This window comes from Prunus mume, linkage group LG4 (assembly GCF_029339155.1).
Source record: "Prunus mume cultivar Tortuosa linkage group LG4, ASM2933915v1, whole genome shotgun sequence".
In the NCBI taxonomy this organism is placed as follows: domain Eukaryota; kingdom Viridiplantae; phylum Streptophyta; class Magnoliopsida; order Rosales; family Rosaceae; genus Prunus; species Prunus mume.
The window spans coordinates 26,023,557-26,043,419 of record NC_142701.1 but is presented as its reverse complement, the minus strand read 5'-3'; the positions used below and the strand labels follow the sequence as shown (position 1 = coordinate 26,043,419).

Genomic DNA, 19,863 nt, shown 5'->3' with positions numbered 1-19,863 from the left:
CACAACAATGATTTGTTTTGTTTTGATTTCTCATGTGATTTTAGTTAAAATCAATACAAATTTATAAATAAACTTAATCCTAGACATGTATTTATAGAAAAACCTAAGCACTATTTAAATATATAAACACACCTAAAATCAACTCCAAAGTCAACTTTTTGGGTGTGTTTATAAATGAATTTTGAGTGTGTGTAATGATGAGTTTTGAGTGTGTTTATATGTTTAAATAGTGCTTGGATTTTTTTATAATTTAAGCCCCTATTTTGGATGTTTTAGTGAAACTCCCTAAAATCAAACCAAACCGATTCAATATGGTAATTAATTTGACTACAATTTGAGAGTAAATTCAATCCAATCCGAACCTTGCTCTCCAATAGCATCGACAGACAGTACACTAAAAAAAAAGTCAAAAATCAAAAATCAAAAATCAAAATCAAAATGCTGTCTTTTTATATATATATATATATATATATATATATATATATTTTTTTATAATATATTATTTCGGAGCAGCTCTCCTGCTGCCTGGTCCTTTAGGAAGAGAGGTTTAAGAGCGACAGAACTAAAACCCACAAAGGTGAAAGCCACGTTGGTTTAATTTAAACCCCTCTCTCTGTCTCTCTGTCTCTCTCTCGCTCTGTAAAATAAGTGACACGAAGATGTTTCTGCGACCAGCAGCAGCTAACCTGATCAAGAGGCGTTTCCGTTTGCCCTCTCGAACTGTCTCTTCAACTTCCGGAGCAACTACCATTCCACTCTCCAGTACGCAACTTTTCATCTTATGAATCTTATGATGTTAATCACCAAAGCAAGTTGACGTTAGCGCATACATAATCAATTTGTAATTAAGGAAGGTGTATTGTTGCTGTTCTTGTTGCAGGCCGTACCAAATTTTCTTATCAATATCATGGTCCTAAAGATTTTAGTTGGAGGATGAATTATAGTCACAGGGACCCTCGTGTATGGCTTTTTCTATCTGGAAATGCAGGTATGTGACATCTCTTACAACCCATTTACTCTTGGAATATAATAAATGATAAATGAGATATGTTATGATTTTAGAGTTGGAATGAGTGTATATGCATGCTTAATCATTATATGCTGATAATTAGCATATGGGTATTTTGAAAATCCGGTTAGAAGAACCATCTTTTATGAGCCAATTTAAAAGATGGAATTTTTATTGAAAAAGAGTTTCTACTTCTCTTTTCTATCTCAGATTATCATGCCCCCACCCTTTTTTATTTATTTATTTAATTTTTATGCTTTATCTAGCTTAGTCTACCCATAATCTGATTAATGAAATACTTATTTATCTAATCCATATTCCAAATTTCCTCTGCCTTAGGTTTGAGGTAAATGTAAGATCATGTAGATGACCCCAACTAATAAGCAGTTTGGTTTTATTGAGTTGAGTTGTTTCTGAATTATTTTATATGAATGTAATGTTGTTGAATCATATTGGGAAACCTGATTTTTAAGTGCTTAAAATAAAGTATTTTATGTTTCAGCACATGCAAAATGTTTGTACTCTTAGCTACTTTATATACACAATTAGTCAGATAATTTTTGCAAGAAATCTAAGGCCATGTGGTGAAGTACCTCAGTATAACTTAGGGTTTGTTTAGAAAGACATAACCATATAACTTATGTTATCAATAGCTATTCTATTATCTTTGCAGCAATTATTCTTGCGATACATTCCAACACTGTCTTAGCAAAAGATGCATCAATTGAATCAAGTCCTGAAAATGACATGGAAGGGGCTGAAGCCATGGGACTAAGCAAGATTGAGGACGGCTCTGTCATATCAAATATACATACTTCTAAGTGGAGAGTTTTTACTGATAAAGGGAGGGATTTATTCCTTCAGGAAAGGATTCTATGCCTAAGTTCCTTCGTTGGTTTGCTTATTTTGTTTATTTGATAGTGTTTTTATCTTACCAAAATCTTTGGTTTATTTGGTTGCATCTGCTAGGGAAAATTGGAGGAAGCTGAAAAGCTTTTCCTCTTAGCTTTACAAGAAGCTAAAGAAGGTTTTGGGGAGAGGGATCCGCATGTTGCATCTGCATGCAACAACCTAGTACGTGCCTTGTTACTGCCTTTATTATCAATTTGTTATTATGGTCATCCTCCTTAAGTCCATGTGAGAATTGTAGATGACCAAAAAGAGAAGAATATGACTAAACTGTAAATACTAGGATTAATTGATCCAGAAGCTTGCTTTTTATCAACAACAAAATTTAGGTTCTGGTTGTCATTTCTATCATCAAAGGAACTGTAAGTATTGTATACGCGCTTTTTTTTTTCCTTCTTCTTGGGACCCTTGTATGTAATGTCAAGTTGTAGTTTTCTGTTGTTATTGTTTCAGGCAGAGCTCTATAGAGTGAATAAGGCATATAATAAAGCAGAGCCATTGTACTTGGACGCCATCAGCATACTTGAGGAATCATTTGGTCCTGAAGATATACGGTATACTATGGACATTCTGCAGGCTATAGCAGAGAATACTTACACATTAATTATTTAATGATAAAGATAAAATTCCGGTTGACCATATCTTGTGTGTAACATTTGAAAGCACACTAAGTTGCATTTCTATAGCTTCATAGTGTATGATGGCTGCATTTAATTATTTTGTTGGTATAATTTTTTATTTATTTATTTTTTCTGTTTTGCAATTAGTTTGATATGAACAGGAATTGAAAAATCAATATTGATTGTATCTAACCTATAAATCAAGAATATGTAAAAATACATGTAGGGCAAGGAGCTGAAATGAAAGTTCATTAGGTTGTAGTTCTCAGTGCATCTTATAGACCTTCATGTAGGAGTGAGAACATATCATCAAAAGCAGTATTTGTTACAGGATTTTTTAGAACAAATTCAAGGCATTAGGTTGAACATAAACATAACTTACTCAATACTCTACATGTCCTACAGTTTGTGCTTCCACAGCATTAGTTCACATTCATTATTGCTATACTACCTTTGAACATACAAGAGAATTCAAAGTTGTTATGATGATAGGGGGTCATTGATTTCAGGAACATATGTAAGAACAGTTGAAATATATAATGAGAAATTCTTTCTTCGAAGAAAATCGACCAGTGATTGGACACTAGTGGTTTCAGTCTCTTCTTCAAGTCAGTCTGGTGATATCCAATCAGCAATTGAGCTTTGATTTTCATTGTCCAGCTTCTTATGTGGTTTGAAAGTCAATGGTTTAGGAGTTAAAAAACTTAAGAACAGTGGGAAAGCCTATAGAAAACTGTGAAAGATTATAATTCTTGGTCTGTTTATTTTATGGGTACCTATATGAGCTTAGTCTTAGAATTTTTTCTAGTACAGCTTTCTAGAGACTACTTATGTCTTCTTTGGTGCTAATAGTATGTTAAGTGCTTTGTGATCTTTGGGAATCACTATCTTACTGGAATAAGGAAGAGTTTGTACTTTTCATTAGCAATTATGTTTCCTTTGGTGGAATATTTGGTGCTATGTGTTGGAAATGAGGTATTGCCATTGCATTTTGGTGCTGTATGTGTAAGTGCAGTGAGAAACCAGTGGAACATCTATTGCTCCACTGTTTAGTTGCTAGGGATCTATGTTCATATGTCATTCATTGGGTCAATTGGTTTTTGCGTAAAGCAGTCTCAAAGTTTGGTTCTGGATTGGTTGCTTTAGCAAACACTGTTATAGGGAAATTGTAAAACCAATTCCCTTATGCCCGTGTTGTATTTGGAACAAACGAGATGCCAGGATTTTCAAAGATAACAAAAGCTTCCTATAAAAAAGTGATAAGGAAAGCTCAGGGTGACGGATGATGTTCAGATTTGCAACTTTTTCTATCATTGTCTGTTCTTGATGAAGAGTTGTCTTCATCTTTGAGGACTTTATTTATTTTAGATTTTAGTTGAGAGTTTTCTGGGTTCTCTTGTATATTATCCGTTTAATAGAGAAGCCTTGATTCAATATTAACAAATTTATTACTTATCTAAAAGGGGAATAAAAGGAGCAACGTATGTGCCTTTGTATGGGTGCTGTACTGCATATATTTTGATGGAAGGAACTGAAATAAGTATATTTTGTGCTATGGTGCATAACATAAAGTTTGTTTTCTATTTCATTAGTATTTCTCCTTAATCATGCAAGTCTGACAAAATTAACAATGACAGTAAACTTTGAAAAACAGTCTTCTGGTGTTATAAACGAGGGAACAATCTGACAGGGTTAACATGAGAGAGAATGCATGAAACTAAAGCTAAAAAAGGAAACTGTTTGATATTGTTTTTTAATTTTTATCTTAGGAATCATTCCAGACACATTTTCTCCTCCCTCTCTCACTTTTTCTTCTCTTTTCTCACCATCCTCTCATTTTTCCTTCTCTGTCTTTAATTAAAAATAAAAATAAAATTCCAAAAACAAAAACAATAATGTTACCAACATGACCTAAACGATTATGTTCTCTATGATGAGTCACTAATCACTCATGCAAGATCACTTGTCCACAGAGTTGGGTCTGCCTTTCACAACCTGGGGCAGTTCTATATTGTGCAACGGAAGCTGGAAGAAGCTCGCATTTGCTATGAGGTAATAACTTTAAAATCTTTTATATCCAGTACATGTTTTGTTGTTATGACTATAGGTTCATCAACAGGTCTATGTGGTCTTTTCTATCCTTTTATGTAATGTTAATATAGTATATGATTGGTTTGAGGGTCATGCTCGTGATCTAGGGATATGGAGATCTTTGTATGTTTTGGCAGGTTTATCCAGAATCATTCTGACTGGTATTATTTTTGGGGTCACCTAGTATAGATGCATTTGATTATATTTCTGTGTAATAAAAGTTGAAGTTATTTGATTTGCATCTTGCATCTCCTCCCAACATACCATCGGCATCATTTCTTAAGCAAGGCATGGATAATGTTTGCATTGATTTGATAATTTTTTTCCTATTTGTAACTGCTGATCTTTTGCTGGTTTTCATATTTCTGCCCGATTGATGATACATTTGGACAGCGTGCTTTGAAGGTATTAGCCTGGGCTGTTTTTACATACATGTAGGAGTGTGAGTGTTTATACTGCTAACTCATTGTTGTAATCACCTTTTTCAGATCAAGGCCTGTGTTCTGGGTCTTAATCATACAGATTATGCAGATACTATGTATCATCTTGGAACGGTAGTTTTTTGAATCCTTGCGTGATAATACCTACATTCTTTTTCTGTTAATCTGTGTTATGTTTATTATGCTTCAAAGATATTCTCTTGATGTAGACATAGATTTTAAGAGAGGAGAGAAAAGAGAAGAATAGTAAGAGAGAGAAAAGGGATGGAAGAAAGAGAAGTATAGAGCGTGTCAGACAACCAACCAGATCTGACTATGTTATATTTTAATTTTAAGGTCATATATGTCTGCAGCACACATTTGTTTCATTTTACATGTTGTAAATTTATAAAAGATATATCAGATATGAAGTTTAGATGTTTAATTGTTGCATTTGTGAGGAATTCAATGAGATAATATGAATTGTATCCTCACATGTCATCAGGAGTTCAAAGCTCTTAGTTTTGACCTGCAGGTGCTTACATCTCCTAAGGAAAAGGAAAAGGATTCGGAGGCCCTTATTCAGGATTCTATTAGAATACTCGAGGTCAATTTTGACCCAAAAAAAAATTAGAATACTCAAGGTCAAGAACCACTAGAGTACTTTGTTCACTGTTTGAGCTTTAATATTCTTACTCCCAATTGTTGTTTGACTATATAGGATGGTGGCCAAGGGGAGTCAATAATGTGTGTCAAGAGAATGCGAAATCTTGCTCAGGTTGTGTTTTCTTCCAGGTTGCCAGTTTCACTCTTGTTTCAAATGTAATTATATATGAGGATTGGGTGTATATGTCACGTGAAAGCTTGAATTGTGAGGGAAGTCCTGTTTCTTAGAAGGTTGAACTGAAGGTTATATGTAAAATTGACTGTATTTCATCAGAACTTAACAATGACATCCTGCATGTCATAATCCTTCCCTTCCACTGATGCTGAGGGTAAACTTAGATTGAATATCTCATGAAAGCTTGCTATTTTGCAATTTTATTCTAAATTAGTTTTATAATAAGTTAGTCCATCGCCATTTTGGAAATTCTTGGATATAACTGAACCCATTTCCCTATATAAAAGATTCAATTTTTGAAGGCTTGAAATCATTTGCAAATGAGGGTGCCTAGAACATTACCTTGATAAATACCTCTTTTCTATGTTTCAAACCCAATGCTTTGGTCTTAGGCTTCCAAGATTAAGTTCTCTCTTTCTCGTGAAACGCCCTGCTTGTTTATGATACTGGTTAAAGATCATTGGATTTTGATGGAATATTTAGCATTTTTCTAACAACTGTCCTAAAAATCATATAAAGATTTGGTCCTTTATTAAATCATTATATGACACTTCATAGAATCTTGAAGCCTTATATAAGTGTGCTTAGAAGAAAAAGAAAGCTTGATTGTGCTTTATTATAAATTATTTTACAAAATCTTCATCGAAAAAATTATTTTACAAAAAACCTTACAACATATTTTGATGTACTTTTGTGGATTTGTCTTCGTAGGACTCAGATTTTAATATTTGTACCTTTGTGTAGGTTTGTATTAGACTTCTTAATCTTGCACTTACATGTAATTAAGTTCTTGCTTCTCTCTCTCTCTCTCTCTCTCTAGATATATATGAAATCCAACCGTCTTGGGGAGGCTGAGAAGGTACAAAGAAAGATTCTGCATATAATGGAATTGACAAAGGTTTGATATTTGATTTTTATCTTTATCTTTTTTACTATATTTATGCAAAAGTTGGTTTATTCCAAACAGATTCTTACGTACCGTTTGGTGCATGCTTAAATATATGCATTGAGACAGCGAGATGTATGCTTATCTTTTTGAATAAATTACACTTTACACCCCTGAACTATGGGGATCATTTTATTTTTTACCTAAGCATTGAAATGTTGCAATGTAAACCCTCAAGTTTGTGTTGTGATACAAGTTCAGCCTACCATCCGTTAAATTTGAAGAATTTTGCCTACATGCATATGTAGGCCCCCCTTTTTGATGATGAAGGTGGCCAAAAAATAAATAAAAACTAAACAAGATGACTGAATATGCTAATGGTAGAAATTGGCCACTTATCTGATTACATTTGTTAAAATGGGAGTTGACTTTGGTGATGACGTCCTAGAATTGTTAAATGTCTTACAGCATGAGGCTTTAGGCTGTTTGGAAATCCTAAGCTCTCGTCAGGCATCAGTGTATGGGAAGCATGTGTTGAATATTTTAGCACTTTCACGAGTCATGTTTTTCCTTATCTTATAGCTTCACTGTCTGTCTTCTTCTATTTTCTTTTTTTGTTGGTATTTTTATTTGGTGTTTCAAGGTGAGGTCGTTGATGTTCACATCTGCTTGCTAGGAATAAGTGCCTTACAGGAAGTTATAAATTTGGGTTGTGCGTCATGTTTGGCTATGTGGAGGAAAGAAATTTATTTGCTAAAGTTGTTTACTCTGTTTGCAAGGTAGGGATGGAATTCATTGGACACGGTAATAACAGCTGAAGGGCTCGCATTGATCCTACAATCAGCTGGGAGCTTAAAGGAAGCTGAAGAGCTTCTTGAAAGGTAAAGAGCATTGTAATTGAAGATCAGAAAGAAGTGATGTTGCATTACTTGTTAGAGAATTTTGTTCACTAATTTCCTTGCAGGTGTCTTGATGCTCGGAAAACCTTACTTCCTCAAGACCATATTCAGGTTAATTGCTTTTGCATTCAGCTCATAAAAATATCCTCAATGCTGTGACAGATATATTTTGATTGCTTATGATTCTTAGGAGCATTCATTATACTTCGTCTTATTTCATTATGAATACATAGAAGCATTTTTATTTTGTATTATGACAAATAATTATTTTTTTTGGCGTAAATCATGACTCTCTACAATACAAGATATTTTTACCTGGCTTTGTTCTCTTTTGCAGCAATTAACTGCATCCATACCTCAAGATTTCTTATTATTCCCTATAATAGTTGAAGTTTCATGTTAGACTGACTTTTCAGTTGAAAAAGTAATGAAAAAGGTTTTTAATACTTGGGGCCTTGGGTATATAGCAAATTTACGTATTTAAACCTCTACATATTTACATGTATTGACACAAGTTCGTGTCATGTTTGGATAGAAGGAAGAGGGTTGCAATGACAGACAATGCAGAAAATTGTTGCAAGCAGTAGCATAAATGAGAATGACTCATATAGTTGACCAGTTTCTTGGAATAACCTTTAGTTGATTTGATTAAATTTCTGTGTTTATTGAAATGTGAGCTGTCATTCTGTCAAATTTTTGGGTACTTTTTACCCATAATTCCATTAAAGGAAAATATAGCATACACTTTGCAACGGGCCTGATTTTCTGTGTCAATGGGCAGATTGGTGCAAACATGCTTCACATTGCTAGAGTGGCAATGCTCAATTCCAACCAACTAAAGAAGGTGGACACTTCTAAAGCAATTTGTGAGCTTGAGAAGGCCAGAGATATTTTAAACGAGTCCACAAGGTTTGTTGTATTTTCTCATAAATTTTAAGCAAAAGAGTTTGTAACCATTCAAATGGAATCAAAATCATGTGCTAATCAATATAATTAGAGTCCTCTGTAATTTACCCTTCAAAACAAAACCTGTCATTTTTTCTTTCACTAGAATCTCTGATTACACTAAATTGTTCAGTTTTGTTTTATCCTGAATTTCTATGCGACTTGCGAATATTCTCTATGTTATACTAAAGAGAATCTAATACTTTTTGTGCAGTGATGATGTTTCCAATTTACTTACTGGTTCCAGATTTGAATTTCTGTTTTAATGCATGCAAACATTCCCACCTCATACGAAACTGCGAGTTTATCGAAGAATAAATAACATGTGTTAGTGGGACTTAAATTGAACTGTTTAGTCATCATATCTTACTAGGTTCTGTGGCATTAGGCTGTTAATATGCTCATGAAGAGGTCAATTTTAATAGGATATTATTAATACCTATTTAGTTTTGCCTTTGGCTGAGGAGAGAATGTTAGCTTGTGAGATGTATGAAGATGTTAATTGGTACTTGGCATGTAGAGTATATTATAGCTTATGTACTTTATACTTTGTATGTTTCACTCTTTCATTCAGTCAATATTGTATCACAAACTATTTATTGTATGTTTCTATGCATGAAATGTTTTCGAAATATTGAAAATATCACTAGGCTTTGCTATTCCCATTTTATACGACTTCATCTGTGTAAATGCTTACAGCTTTATTTTCTGTAATAGGATAGCACGGTCTTCTTTAGATAAATCAATGAGGCAAAATAGAAAGATACATAGTTATGGAGCATCAGGTGACATTGGAAAGAATTTTCGTGTGGCATTGGTCATACTGGTCAGTTTTCTTCATCGCAAACAATGTATTCCTCATTGAATGTGGATTTTTCAGTATAATTCTCTCTCTCTCTCTCTCTCTCTCTCTCTCTCTCTCTCCACACACGTGTTTTTCGTAATTTTATGCATGGATTTCTGAATGCATATCTCTGGTTCTGTTCTGTTAAATCAAGTCAAATGCATTGCTTGTATAAATTTGTAATTTGTATCTCTTATTTCTTTTACATTATTCACTGCTGCTGGTATTACCAGGATTTGAGAATCTAAACTAAAATGATGATTGGAATTCATGAAGTATCATCATATTGTAATTTCCTAGAAAAGAAGTATTCAAGAAATAATGCAGTAGGAAATTTAGATATTGTCCTTTCTACACTTTATCATTGGAGAGTGTTAGATTATAAAATAATTACTATACCAATCATAAAGTAGGAGGATCAGAAATCAGGTAGAGTCCAATAAAAAGTGTTTTTCAGAAATTACCCCAACTTTATTACATACTCTTTAAATAAAAAGCTATCAAAAATACTTTCTGCTTAAAAGCTGAAAAAACAAATTAATTATTACAAACGGGCATAATTCTCTACTTCAAATTTAAAAAAAACACAAAGCCAATGGATTTAGTGTTATAATTCTCTGACCAAAAAAGAAGTGTTATAATTCAATTAAAGAGTATTCTTTAGCTGTGCTTAAGGAGACTTTGTTCATTACACATCAGCAACATGGATAATAAGTGTTCATTAGAAAAATGATTTCACTACCATATGCTTATATTTTGTTATTATGTTAATTTTAGGTGCTTCTGAGTGGATTTTATGTATAAGATTGCAGTTATATTTTGTTATTATGTTAATGTTAGAACATATTTTGTTATTAGACATTTTCCACTTTGGGTTTCATGGATATATGTACTTACAGTTGCAAGCGCTTGATGCTCTTGGCCTTTTAGCGATCAATAAGCAAGAGTTACAGGAGTCAAAGGTTAGTATCCAAATCTCTAATGGTCATGAAGAACTAGTGTGTGCTCATCACAAATTTGAAGATGATATGGTCATAAATTGGCTGGTTATGGTACAAATGAGTTGTTGAAAGTAATTGCCCACTAATTATAAACAGCTGATTTAAAGTAATGGCCACAACCATAAGCAGCTGATTTATAAATACATTTTCAAATTACATTTTCCATCAAGATTCAAATTGGATGCTTTCATGTAACTTCTTTTTGAGTACTTGTTGAGGCCTGAGCTGACCTCAAATAACCTCTTCAGATTACAGTTTCTGTTTCTGTTAGGCATTAGCTTTTGCATACAGTATTAATCATCTAAAGATTTAATAATGACCCCAATACTTATTTTCTACAGCTCATTAGTACAGTAAAGAAAAACTGTGATTTGCACTTACTTTTCATCTTATATTCTGCCAATTCAAATTTGCTGACATATTACTTTGTTTGCATAACGTAGCAGGATGAGTGTTTACCTAACTCCGAAGCTGAGAATGCACTATTAAGATGCATTTCTACTTACAAAGAGGTACCCTTTTCTGAGAGTATTTGATGTTCTTTTTTTTCAGCTCTGAAACAATATTGGTATTATAACTGCTCATAGGCGCTTTTGCAAAAGCCTTGTTATTAGAAGCACATTGAAATTTTATTAAAAGTCCAAAAGCAGCACATGATTCTCCAAAAAGCATTTTTATGACCCATAAACATTTTTAGTTTTATGTCAAACACTATCAGAACAGAAGCGCTTTTAGCTATTCCAAAAGCAGGTTCAAACAAACCATGTTAGTAACGCAAGAAAGTGTAAAGTAATAGGGTACTAACTAATGGAAAATACTGTGGGAAGTCAGTGGTACACTTCGTGGAGTTTGCCTTTTAAAATTGTGCCCTATTTCTGCACATTTTTAATGCAAGACTATTGTGATATCGTTTCATCATAAACATCTTAGCCTTAAATTTTTCAATGTTTGATATGCCTTACAATTGTTTGTTTTGATATTTCTTTGTTTATCTATTTGTAGTTTGTAACTGAGATGTCAATTGCCGAGTTTCCTGAAGTAAAGGCAGAGTATCTTAAATGTTTGAAGCATCTTTTGAGCTTAAATGGTAATAGCACTACCCAAACATCACAGCAATCTACCAGAGTCAATTTGCAAGATCTGAGAGATGAAATCAAGCGTCTGGAACTTCAACTCTCTCCTTCTAGGAATCGTAAAATCTAAGCCGCCAGGCTGCCGATTCTTGTCGCAGCAGCAGTTACAGCCCCACATGAATGAAGAAAATCCTCTTTGTAGTTAAGCCAATTAGCACCAGCTATAACTCTCAATCAGTGTTGGTATAAATTCCAGTTTCCGTGTATTTTAGTATTGGCTTTACTTTTGGTTTAAGTTTGATGTATTTCTAATTTATTTTCAGCAATACTAATTCTGATGCAAAACCTATATCCCATTACCATTGCACCTACTTTTGCTCAAATTCAAAAAAACTTGGAAGTTATGCTTAGTGTTCTTGTACTGACAACTCGACCGGTGATTAATACTAAAATTTAGGGTTATTCAAAATTAATGTTAGGAAGATATGTTAAAAATGTAGCGATATTTTGAATCCAAGGATTAAACTCTTCTTAAACCAATCATGCCCCATCGCACGTATATTCTCGTGACATGCAGGTTTTTCTCATGGCACTTTTCAGCTTGATTTGTCCTCATCGCAAGTGCTACGAAGCCTTATGCGTGACAGGTGGGGGTTTTCTAGCGTCGATGGGACTTTGGAACCACTTTGTTGGTGTTTTGCTCCATTTTGTTTTTAGGTTAAACCTACTGCTTTTAAATTCGAAATATTTCTGTTTGTCCTATTTCCTAACTTAGCACAATTCACTCTTTAATAATATGTACTCCAAGTTTTGGAATTTGGTGGGACTTTGGAATCATTTGGCCTGTGTGTTGCTTCAACTTTTGCATTTTAGGCAAACCAAGTGTTTTTTGTTTTAACCAAAGTTACGATAGGGAGAAACTCACACACAATACTATGGGTACTTGAACTCAGAACTACTTGGAAGCACATCAAAGTCTCTGGGTCAATTCAACTAGCACCTCGTTGGTGCCAACCAAGTACTAATATAGATGGTTTGGATCGTTGAAAAAAATTTTGTAGGGGACTTCAAAATGTGTCCCTCAAATAAAATTATTTGAAGAATCCTTCATTAGAATGAGACTATAAATATATAGGAATCTTTCAAAAAAATTTATTTGAGGGACACCCTTTGGGGTCCTGTAAGAATTTTTTTTGAAACGATCCAAACCATCTATTTTTTTAAGTCTACATTCATAAATCATCCTTGCAAAAAATTATACAAATCGGAAACAATTTCGACATTCAATTGTGTCCTACAAAATCAATGAACACTGTGCTTCAAGAAAGTACTAAAATTTCAATTACTCAATTAAGTGGTCAACTGATATCGGATTCAAGTGATTTTTTGTAAAGATGATCTTTGAATGATTGTCTGAAAAATAGATGGTTTAGATTAGTAAAATACAATGCAGAGTGGGTCTTACAATGGTGTCCCTCAAATAAACTTATTTGAGGAATCCTCAATGTATATATATATATATATGTGTGTGTGTGTGTGCGCGCGCGCTTTTCATTCTGATATTATTTTATTGGTCATTGTGAAACCATGTGAAGGTGTGACTATCACAATAATGAGAATTATTTGTGTTGTAATCTCTAGGTTTATTTTTTGTAGCAAAAAAGAAAATGAGATATTGGAAACTTCGTGCACAATACTACACACGTTGCTGCAGCTTCAACCATAACAATTGAATGGTAATCATGAGCATACGGTAACGGAGAAGATTAATTATTATCCAATGCCAAGCAATGGCGTGCCGTAATTGCACCTAGTTTATTGGATATATGTAGCGATCAGTGAATGGGATTCAAATTTCATTTCTATCCAAGATGATTAATTATTATCCAATGCCAAGCAATGGCGTGCCGTAATTGCACCTAGTTCATTGGATATATGTAGCGATCAGTGAATGGGATTCAAATTTCATTTCTATCCAACATAAAATACCATTATTTCGACATTTAAAAAAATAATATTAACCTTTCCGGCCAACAAGTAATAACAGTATAATGACTGTAACAAGGTCGGTGTTTGAAGAAACTTTCATGTCACGGTCTAAATCATTGTGCGTGTCTAAATCAATGAGGAGGAAACAGACGCAAAAATAATTCTCATGTAAGAAAAGAGACATACACAAAGTTGCAAGGGGAAACACCCTCTTGGAAGTTATTTTAGGACCACCAACTTTCCACCCACCATAAAGCTTTCTAGACTTCTAGGGACCCCAATGCCCATTTCCATTGAATGATCGTATTCAATTCTGACAATGCTAGCTGCAGGACCAAACTGCACCCAAAGATGCGAACAGTCGCATGAGATTTCGTACCCTTTACTTTGGAAAAATGGTAGAGACAACTATACAAAAGATTAAAAAAACAAACACCAAATTTGCTATCGTTATAGCGTGGAACTTTCTTTTCCCACATATTTCCAAAACCCCCCTACGTGTCCATTCATTTTCCATGCTATTAACTGACACCCCTTATCCCCTATTATTACTCTATAAAGTCATAAACTCTAAACATTCATCATGGAGAGAAGAAAGAGTAGGGGAAGCTGCAATGATGAATTGGCATTAGTAAAGGCAGCTGCATGGGCATGGTTTCAACATGGATCTGGGACCGACGGCAAACCAGTTATGCCGGAATTTGATGTCAGAAGGACTTGTCATGCTCCTTATAAACCATCCAGGTACAAGCTAGAAGCTATGTTGATTTCTAATATTAATAAACAAGGCATGGAATTTGAAGGGTTGAAATCACCAAGTGTTGTTGAGAGTATCTCTGATCAATCGCTTCTTGATACATATGAAATTGAGAGTATTTCCCGGAAATTGGATCAACTTATTGAGTCTAGTGGTGAAGGCAAACTGTCTAAGGGGTTCCTAGCTGGAGATGTTCTTGGTAGAAACAAGGCCAAACCGGGAGGCAGAGGCTCAAACTCTGACCTTGAGTGCGGAGATAAATGTTCGCTACCACTCAAGTTACAAGCTCCTAATCTTGTTGAAGATAATCGTCAACAAGGAAGAAGTAAGTCACTAATGGATGGTAAAACAAATGGGAGGAAGAACAAGAACAAGAACTTTACAGGGTTTTGGCATAGGCATGCAGCAATATGTGGCAGAAGTGATGATGTTCTAAACACAAAAGCTTTCGTGGTTAGTCGTCGCCGGCCGATGGAAAAGGGTGCATAGTACCGGTGGTTAAGGTGGCCAACTGTCGTCCACGGGCCACGCAGGCCTTGTGATCAATTGGAACATTTAAGTTTTTTCTTTGCTTTGGTCGTTGACTGTGTAATACTTTGTCTACAGTTAGCTCAACTGTCCTTGAATGCTTCATTTAGTTTTACTAGTTGTCAAGTTTCAACATATATAATACAAACGCAACCGATATCCAATTTGTTGAAAGTATTTGTCTCTAGTAGATGAGGTTTCCAAAGTGTTTATGATCGCTCCAATTTTTTATTTGAGGATCCCTAAATTAAAGATATATATCCCTAAATAAGCTTATTTGAGGGAAATTCTTATAGGGCTCACTTTTGTATATATAAACATTCAAATAAGAGAATAATTATATATATAGCTAGCTAGCTACGAGTCTTTGAGGATGCATGAAGAAATTGTAGGGGCTTTTTTTATTCCAACAGCTACAGATGAATGGGTCTGGGCTAATGTAAAAGCAAATGGGTAGACTTGCCCTTGTGTTTGAAAGAATCAGGCCCCAAGAGTGCTTCGAAAGGTTCATAGAGCCGTAGGAAACACCTTGGCTTCCTTCAAACAAAACCAACAGTTGCTTACATATAAATATTTAGGCTTGGCTTGAGAGGCTTGTGTGGGAGCAAATATTTCCGTCTCCAATCACGGCACGTCCACGTGGAAAAAAAGATTATCTCTTAAATTAATTAATTGAACCAGTTTATCTGGCCAATTAATTATAGGATAAATATTTGAATTAATAGGATATTATCTTTATTTAATAAGATAATATCATAAATTCAGATATTATCCTAATAAAGAGAAGATAATATCATTAATTTAGATATTATCTTCATAAAGAGAAGATAATATTATTAAATCCGATATTATCTTCAATAAAGAGATATAATCAAGTCCGACTCGATCCCTACGAATTTGGGTAGAGAATAAACTCATCATATTCTCTATGAAACACTAGCTCCAAGGCTCCTATAAATGGATGACTTCATTCATCATTCAAGGTACATCTAAACCTACTCCTAATACCCGAGAAAAATACCTGAAGCTCTCTCTCTCTCTCTCCCTCTCCACTCTCCATATTTTATCCACATGGCTTTGGCCACCACACACTGCTCCGCCGCTGGTTCACACCATACATATAACTTCGTACCCTTTGCTTATCTATTATTTTTCTACAAACACTCGAACTAACTAAGGCATCTGAGGGCAAAGCCAACACCTCCGGGTGTGGTTTATTTACTCTAGTCTTTTTTATAGAAATCGAGGAGGAGAGAGAAGGAAGATCGAAGGTTGAATGATCTAAAAGCGAATATTCTCCCGTGAGATTATTTGCACAAACAGCTTGTGGCATGGGAGCTGAGCATTCATGAGTTTAGCATGAGAGAGAGAAAGAGAAAGCTTGGATTTTCTATGAGAAACAGAGGTTCAAAGTAAGAGAAGAGAAGGAGTTTTGTGATGGATTTGTTGAGGGAAGAAAGGGAAAGATGAAGGTGGAAGAATGGATTGCTTTAGCAGATTTCTAGCAGTTTGACGAAAGCTTCTTCAAGCTCTTGGGTGGCTTGCTAGAAGAGAAAAATGGGAAGAAATGGAAGAATAAGGGTTTGAAATCGAAGGGTTCCAGAGGTGAGAGGTGATGCTTGCTCTCTCTGGATGTGTTTATGGGAAAGAGAGGAAGAAGATGGAAAACACAGCTTGAAATTGAAGCTTCTAACAATTAGTAAAGATGTTACTCACTCTGGATCTCCTGTTTTGCTGGGTAGAAGGTGCCTCCTTTTATAGGCGCTGGAAGCCCCCAATTTATCACGTATTCTTCTCCATTTTTCCTCACTTTCTTCCATTCAATCCTCTTTGGTGAAATCTCCCTAACCCTAGCACATAGGAGCAGAGCATTTTGGGGTTCCAAGACTTTCATGCGGCTGGACTCCTCCATTTAGGTGAAGTGCCTCTTGCTTTTCCTTTTTTGTTTTCCCACAGAGCTTACAGAGGAAAGAATAGGTAAGGGTGCTAGTCAAAAGGTTATTTACTTCCAGCAACATGTGCATATGGGTTTGCCTTGGTTTTGATAAGGTGCTAGGAGCAGCTTGTGTTCAAGTGGGTTTGCCTTAGGTTTTGAAAAGGTGTTGGATATTTTGACTGATGTGGGATATTTTCAAGTGTTGTGGGCTATAGCTATTGGATATTTTCTAAGATGTTTGGGTCTTCTTAAGGTTCTCTTTGTAGGGGCTTTTTCTTCCTGCAACTACAAATAGGTTGGGCTGTCGTAAGGAGCGAATTGATGGAATTATCCCTTGTGTCTGAGTTCAAAGATCAAGCCTCAAAAATGATTCGAAATGGATAGTGAAGCCTTAGGAAACACCTTGGTTACTTTCACCAACAAAAATAATAACAGCTTACAGATAAATTCTTAGCTTGATATGAGAAGCTTGTGACATATGAGTTGAGCATTCATGAATTTAGCATGAGAGAGAGAAATGACTATGCGATTTCCTATGAGAAACAAAGCGTTTTTAAGGCATAGGGAAGGGATTCTAAGAGAATTCGTTGAGAAGAGAAATGAGGGCAATGAGTGGCTTAAGTGATTTTCCGGCAGCTCGACAAAGGTGCGATATCAAGTGCTGGAACAGTATGCCAGTAGAGAAAAATGGGGGGAGAAGGATGAACAAAGCACAAATTTGCTGAAGTTTTGAAGATGATAGGGGAAGCTTGCTCTTTGGATGTAGTTGTGGCTAGTGGTGAAGTATTGGGTGTTTCGAGTAATTTTTCAGCAGCCTGACAAAAGTTATGTCAGACTCTAGAATGGCTTGCCATAAGAGAAAATGGGAGGAGATGGAGGAATAGGACATGAAATTGCAGAGTTTCAAATATGAGAGATGAAGCTTGCTCTCTAGATGTAGGTTGAGATGATGGATAGGAAATGCCTCTTTTTATAGGCGCTGGAAGCTACTCTTTTCCAAGAAACCCTAATGGTTTCTATCCAATTTGGCCAAGCTTTTCCTTCATTTCTCCTCTCTTCCTTTGACTTATCCTATGTTTGGTGAAATTCTCTCTGTCCATTTGCACAAAATCAGGGATTTTTGGGAGCTCAATGCTCTTCCCGCAGTTGCCTCAGTGGAGAACTCCCATTTTAACCATCTTCTTCTTCTTTTATCCCCTCTTCTATGGCTAGATCTGATGGGGGGAAAGAAATGGGTATATACACTGGTTTGAATGATGTTTTGCTCAAGTATCCCTTGGTTTTTCTAATGGCTTGCGTTGAGTTTATCTTTAGCCATGTGCTGGAAATTCCCAACAGCCTGCAGATGTGAGTGGCTTTTGTCATGGTTTTGTCTCCAGCCATATGCTGGAGACTTTCAGATATTTTGTTGGTCACTTGGGTCATTCTTTAAGGTAATTGGCTAGTTCACTAAAGGGATGGGCAAACTTCCCAAAGTGATGAGCTATCTTTTCTAAGGTAATGATCTATTTTCTCTCCTTTATGCTGACCTACATATTTGGGCTCAAGAAATGGGCTTGAGTTTCGGGGCTCTAAAGCAACCTAAAACTTCCATTTCTCGACTCATCAATGGACTTCATGAAAACTCGTAACCATCCATACCATAACCCGATCAACAAGCCCCAGGCATTCGCGTGGCTTAGGCTCACTTAAACTTGTAGTGTGATTGGGTGTGAAATAATGATTTCCTATTTGGCATGGCATGTCACTTTGGCGTGCTTTAATTTTATGGTCCTTGAATAGGGACACGATGCTTAATTAGCATGGGCTTGTAAAGTAGTGTATTTTATAATCTTTATCTCAATTCCTAGCATGATGGATTATTTATTTGGCATGGCACGTGGACTGTGACTTGTGCATGGGGAACTTTCGTGTGCTCCAAATTGGGTCTTTTCTTAATAAGGTGTCGTATTTGGGCCGGGAATTTATTCGAGCCCAACCATAGATTTTTTGGGCCTCAACACTCTCTCATGCTTACTCATATGTTTGAGCCTTTTCTTAAGGAATGATCTTGAGTTTTGGTGCTCCCAAGCATCCCAAAACTTCCACTCCTTGGACTATCAATGGGCCTCGTGAATACTCATAACCATCCATACCACAACTCACTTAGCAAGCCCCAGACATTCGCGTGACTTGGGCTCACTTAAGCTTGTAGCGTGGTTTTGTGCAAAAATAAGGATTTTCCGCTTGGCGTGGCATGTTAGTTGGCATGCTTGTGCTCGAGCTTTGCCGTTTTGTAAGGGCTATGGTCGGGCCAAAATGGCGCTTAACGGGATAATGAGCATGAGTTCATAGAACCAGTACATTTTACAGGCTTGTTACGACTTTTCTACGTGGCATGTTGCATATTTGCTTGGCATGACATGTGTACAAGCATATGACAAACTCTTGCTTATCCAAGTCATGTTTCTTCCCAATTTAGGTGTCACACTGGGATAGAAATATATTTGTGCCCAACTTTAGATTTTGTAAGCCTCAACAGAAATCTACAAAAATTTGTTATGCCTTGAAGGGTAGTTAAAAAAATGTCAAATATGATTATGATATGCCAGGTAGGATCTAGAGTGGACGCCCGCTATGTAAAAAAGTGCACACATCATATTATTGGTCGATCCAATATAATTCAATTATTAAAACTATTTATCTATAATCAAATTAGAACATATTAAAAATCATTTAGTCATTGAAATTTTGCAAACAAATACACTTCAAATGACTAGGATGGTAAGCAGTTAAACGATACTCATTTAGTAGGGATATTTCTTGAAAAAAAATGACCTAAAACATTTATCTCAATCATTACACCTCAAGTTGGAGGAAAATTTTAACTAGTTTGTTAAAATGTGGACGTACACTCTTGAACTTTTGTTGTTGATACATAACTTATGTGTTTAGAAGAATAGTAAAGATATCATATTGTTGTATCACATTGTGTATCATTAATGGACCCTACTTCTATTAGAGAGGGCGTCCATAGGATCTGTCTAGTATGACTCATTTATTTATGAGAAGGGACATTAAAGAAAGGAAGGAAAAAGACAATTATGGGCGCAGCATATGGTGGGGACTTGGTATAA

At 35.4% G+C, this 19,863-nt stretch overlaps 2 protein-coding genes across 2 annotated transcripts; both read left to right on the top strand.

Moving 5' to 3' along the window:
* The first annotated feature begins 517 nt into the window (after positions 1-517).
* On the top strand, positions 518-11,886 carry LOC103343909 (Tetratricopeptide repeat (TPR)-like superfamily protein). Its single transcript, XM_089050877.1, has 18 exons — positions 518-762; positions 881-988; positions 1,683-1,874; positions 1,980-2,083; positions 2,372-2,472; positions 4,512-4,590; positions 5,023-5,034; positions 5,118-5,183; positions 5,584-5,655; positions 5,770-5,826; positions 6,710-6,787; positions 7,559-7,656; positions 7,740-7,785; positions 8,456-8,583; positions 9,337-9,445; positions 10,363-10,425; positions 10,908-10,976; positions 11,467-11,886. The coding sequence occupies exons 1-18, from the start codon at positions 660-662 to the stop codon at positions 11,665-11,667; spliced, it is 1,686 nt and encodes a 561-aa protein (XP_088907003.1). The 5' UTR covers positions 518-659; the 3' UTR covers positions 11,668-11,886.
* Positions 11,887-13,964: 2,078 nt separating this feature from the next.
* Positions 13,965-14,985, top strand: LOC103328806 (uncharacterized). The gene has a single exon (XM_008231218.2). It carries the CDS (start codon positions 14,110-14,112, stop codon positions 14,770-14,772), a length of 663 nt encoding a protein of 220 aa, XP_008229440.2. The 5' UTR covers positions 13,965-14,109; the 3' UTR covers positions 14,773-14,985.
* The last annotated feature ends 4,878 nt before the right edge of the window (positions 14,986-19,863 follow it).

What these genes read in the sequence shown, in the direction of transcription:
- LOC103343909 (XM_089050877.1), top strand. Translation starts at nt 660, where the DNA reads ATGTTTCTGCGACCAGCAGCAGCTAACCTGATCAAGAGGCGTTTCCGT. An exon ending in ATATAATGGAATTGACAAAG is followed by an intron (nt 6,788 to 7,558) that starts GTTTGATATTTG and finishes TTTGCAAGGTAG; the next exon opens with GGATGGAATTCATTGGACAC. An exon ending in ATTTTAAACGAGTCCACAAG is followed by an intron (nt 8,584 to 9,336) that starts GTTTGTTGTATT and finishes TTTCTGTAATAG; the next exon opens with GATAGCACGGTCTTCTTTAG.
- LOC103328806 (XM_008231218.2), top strand. Translation starts at nt 14,110, where the DNA reads ATGGAGAGAAGAAAGAGTAGGGGAAGCTGCAATGATGAATTGGCATTA.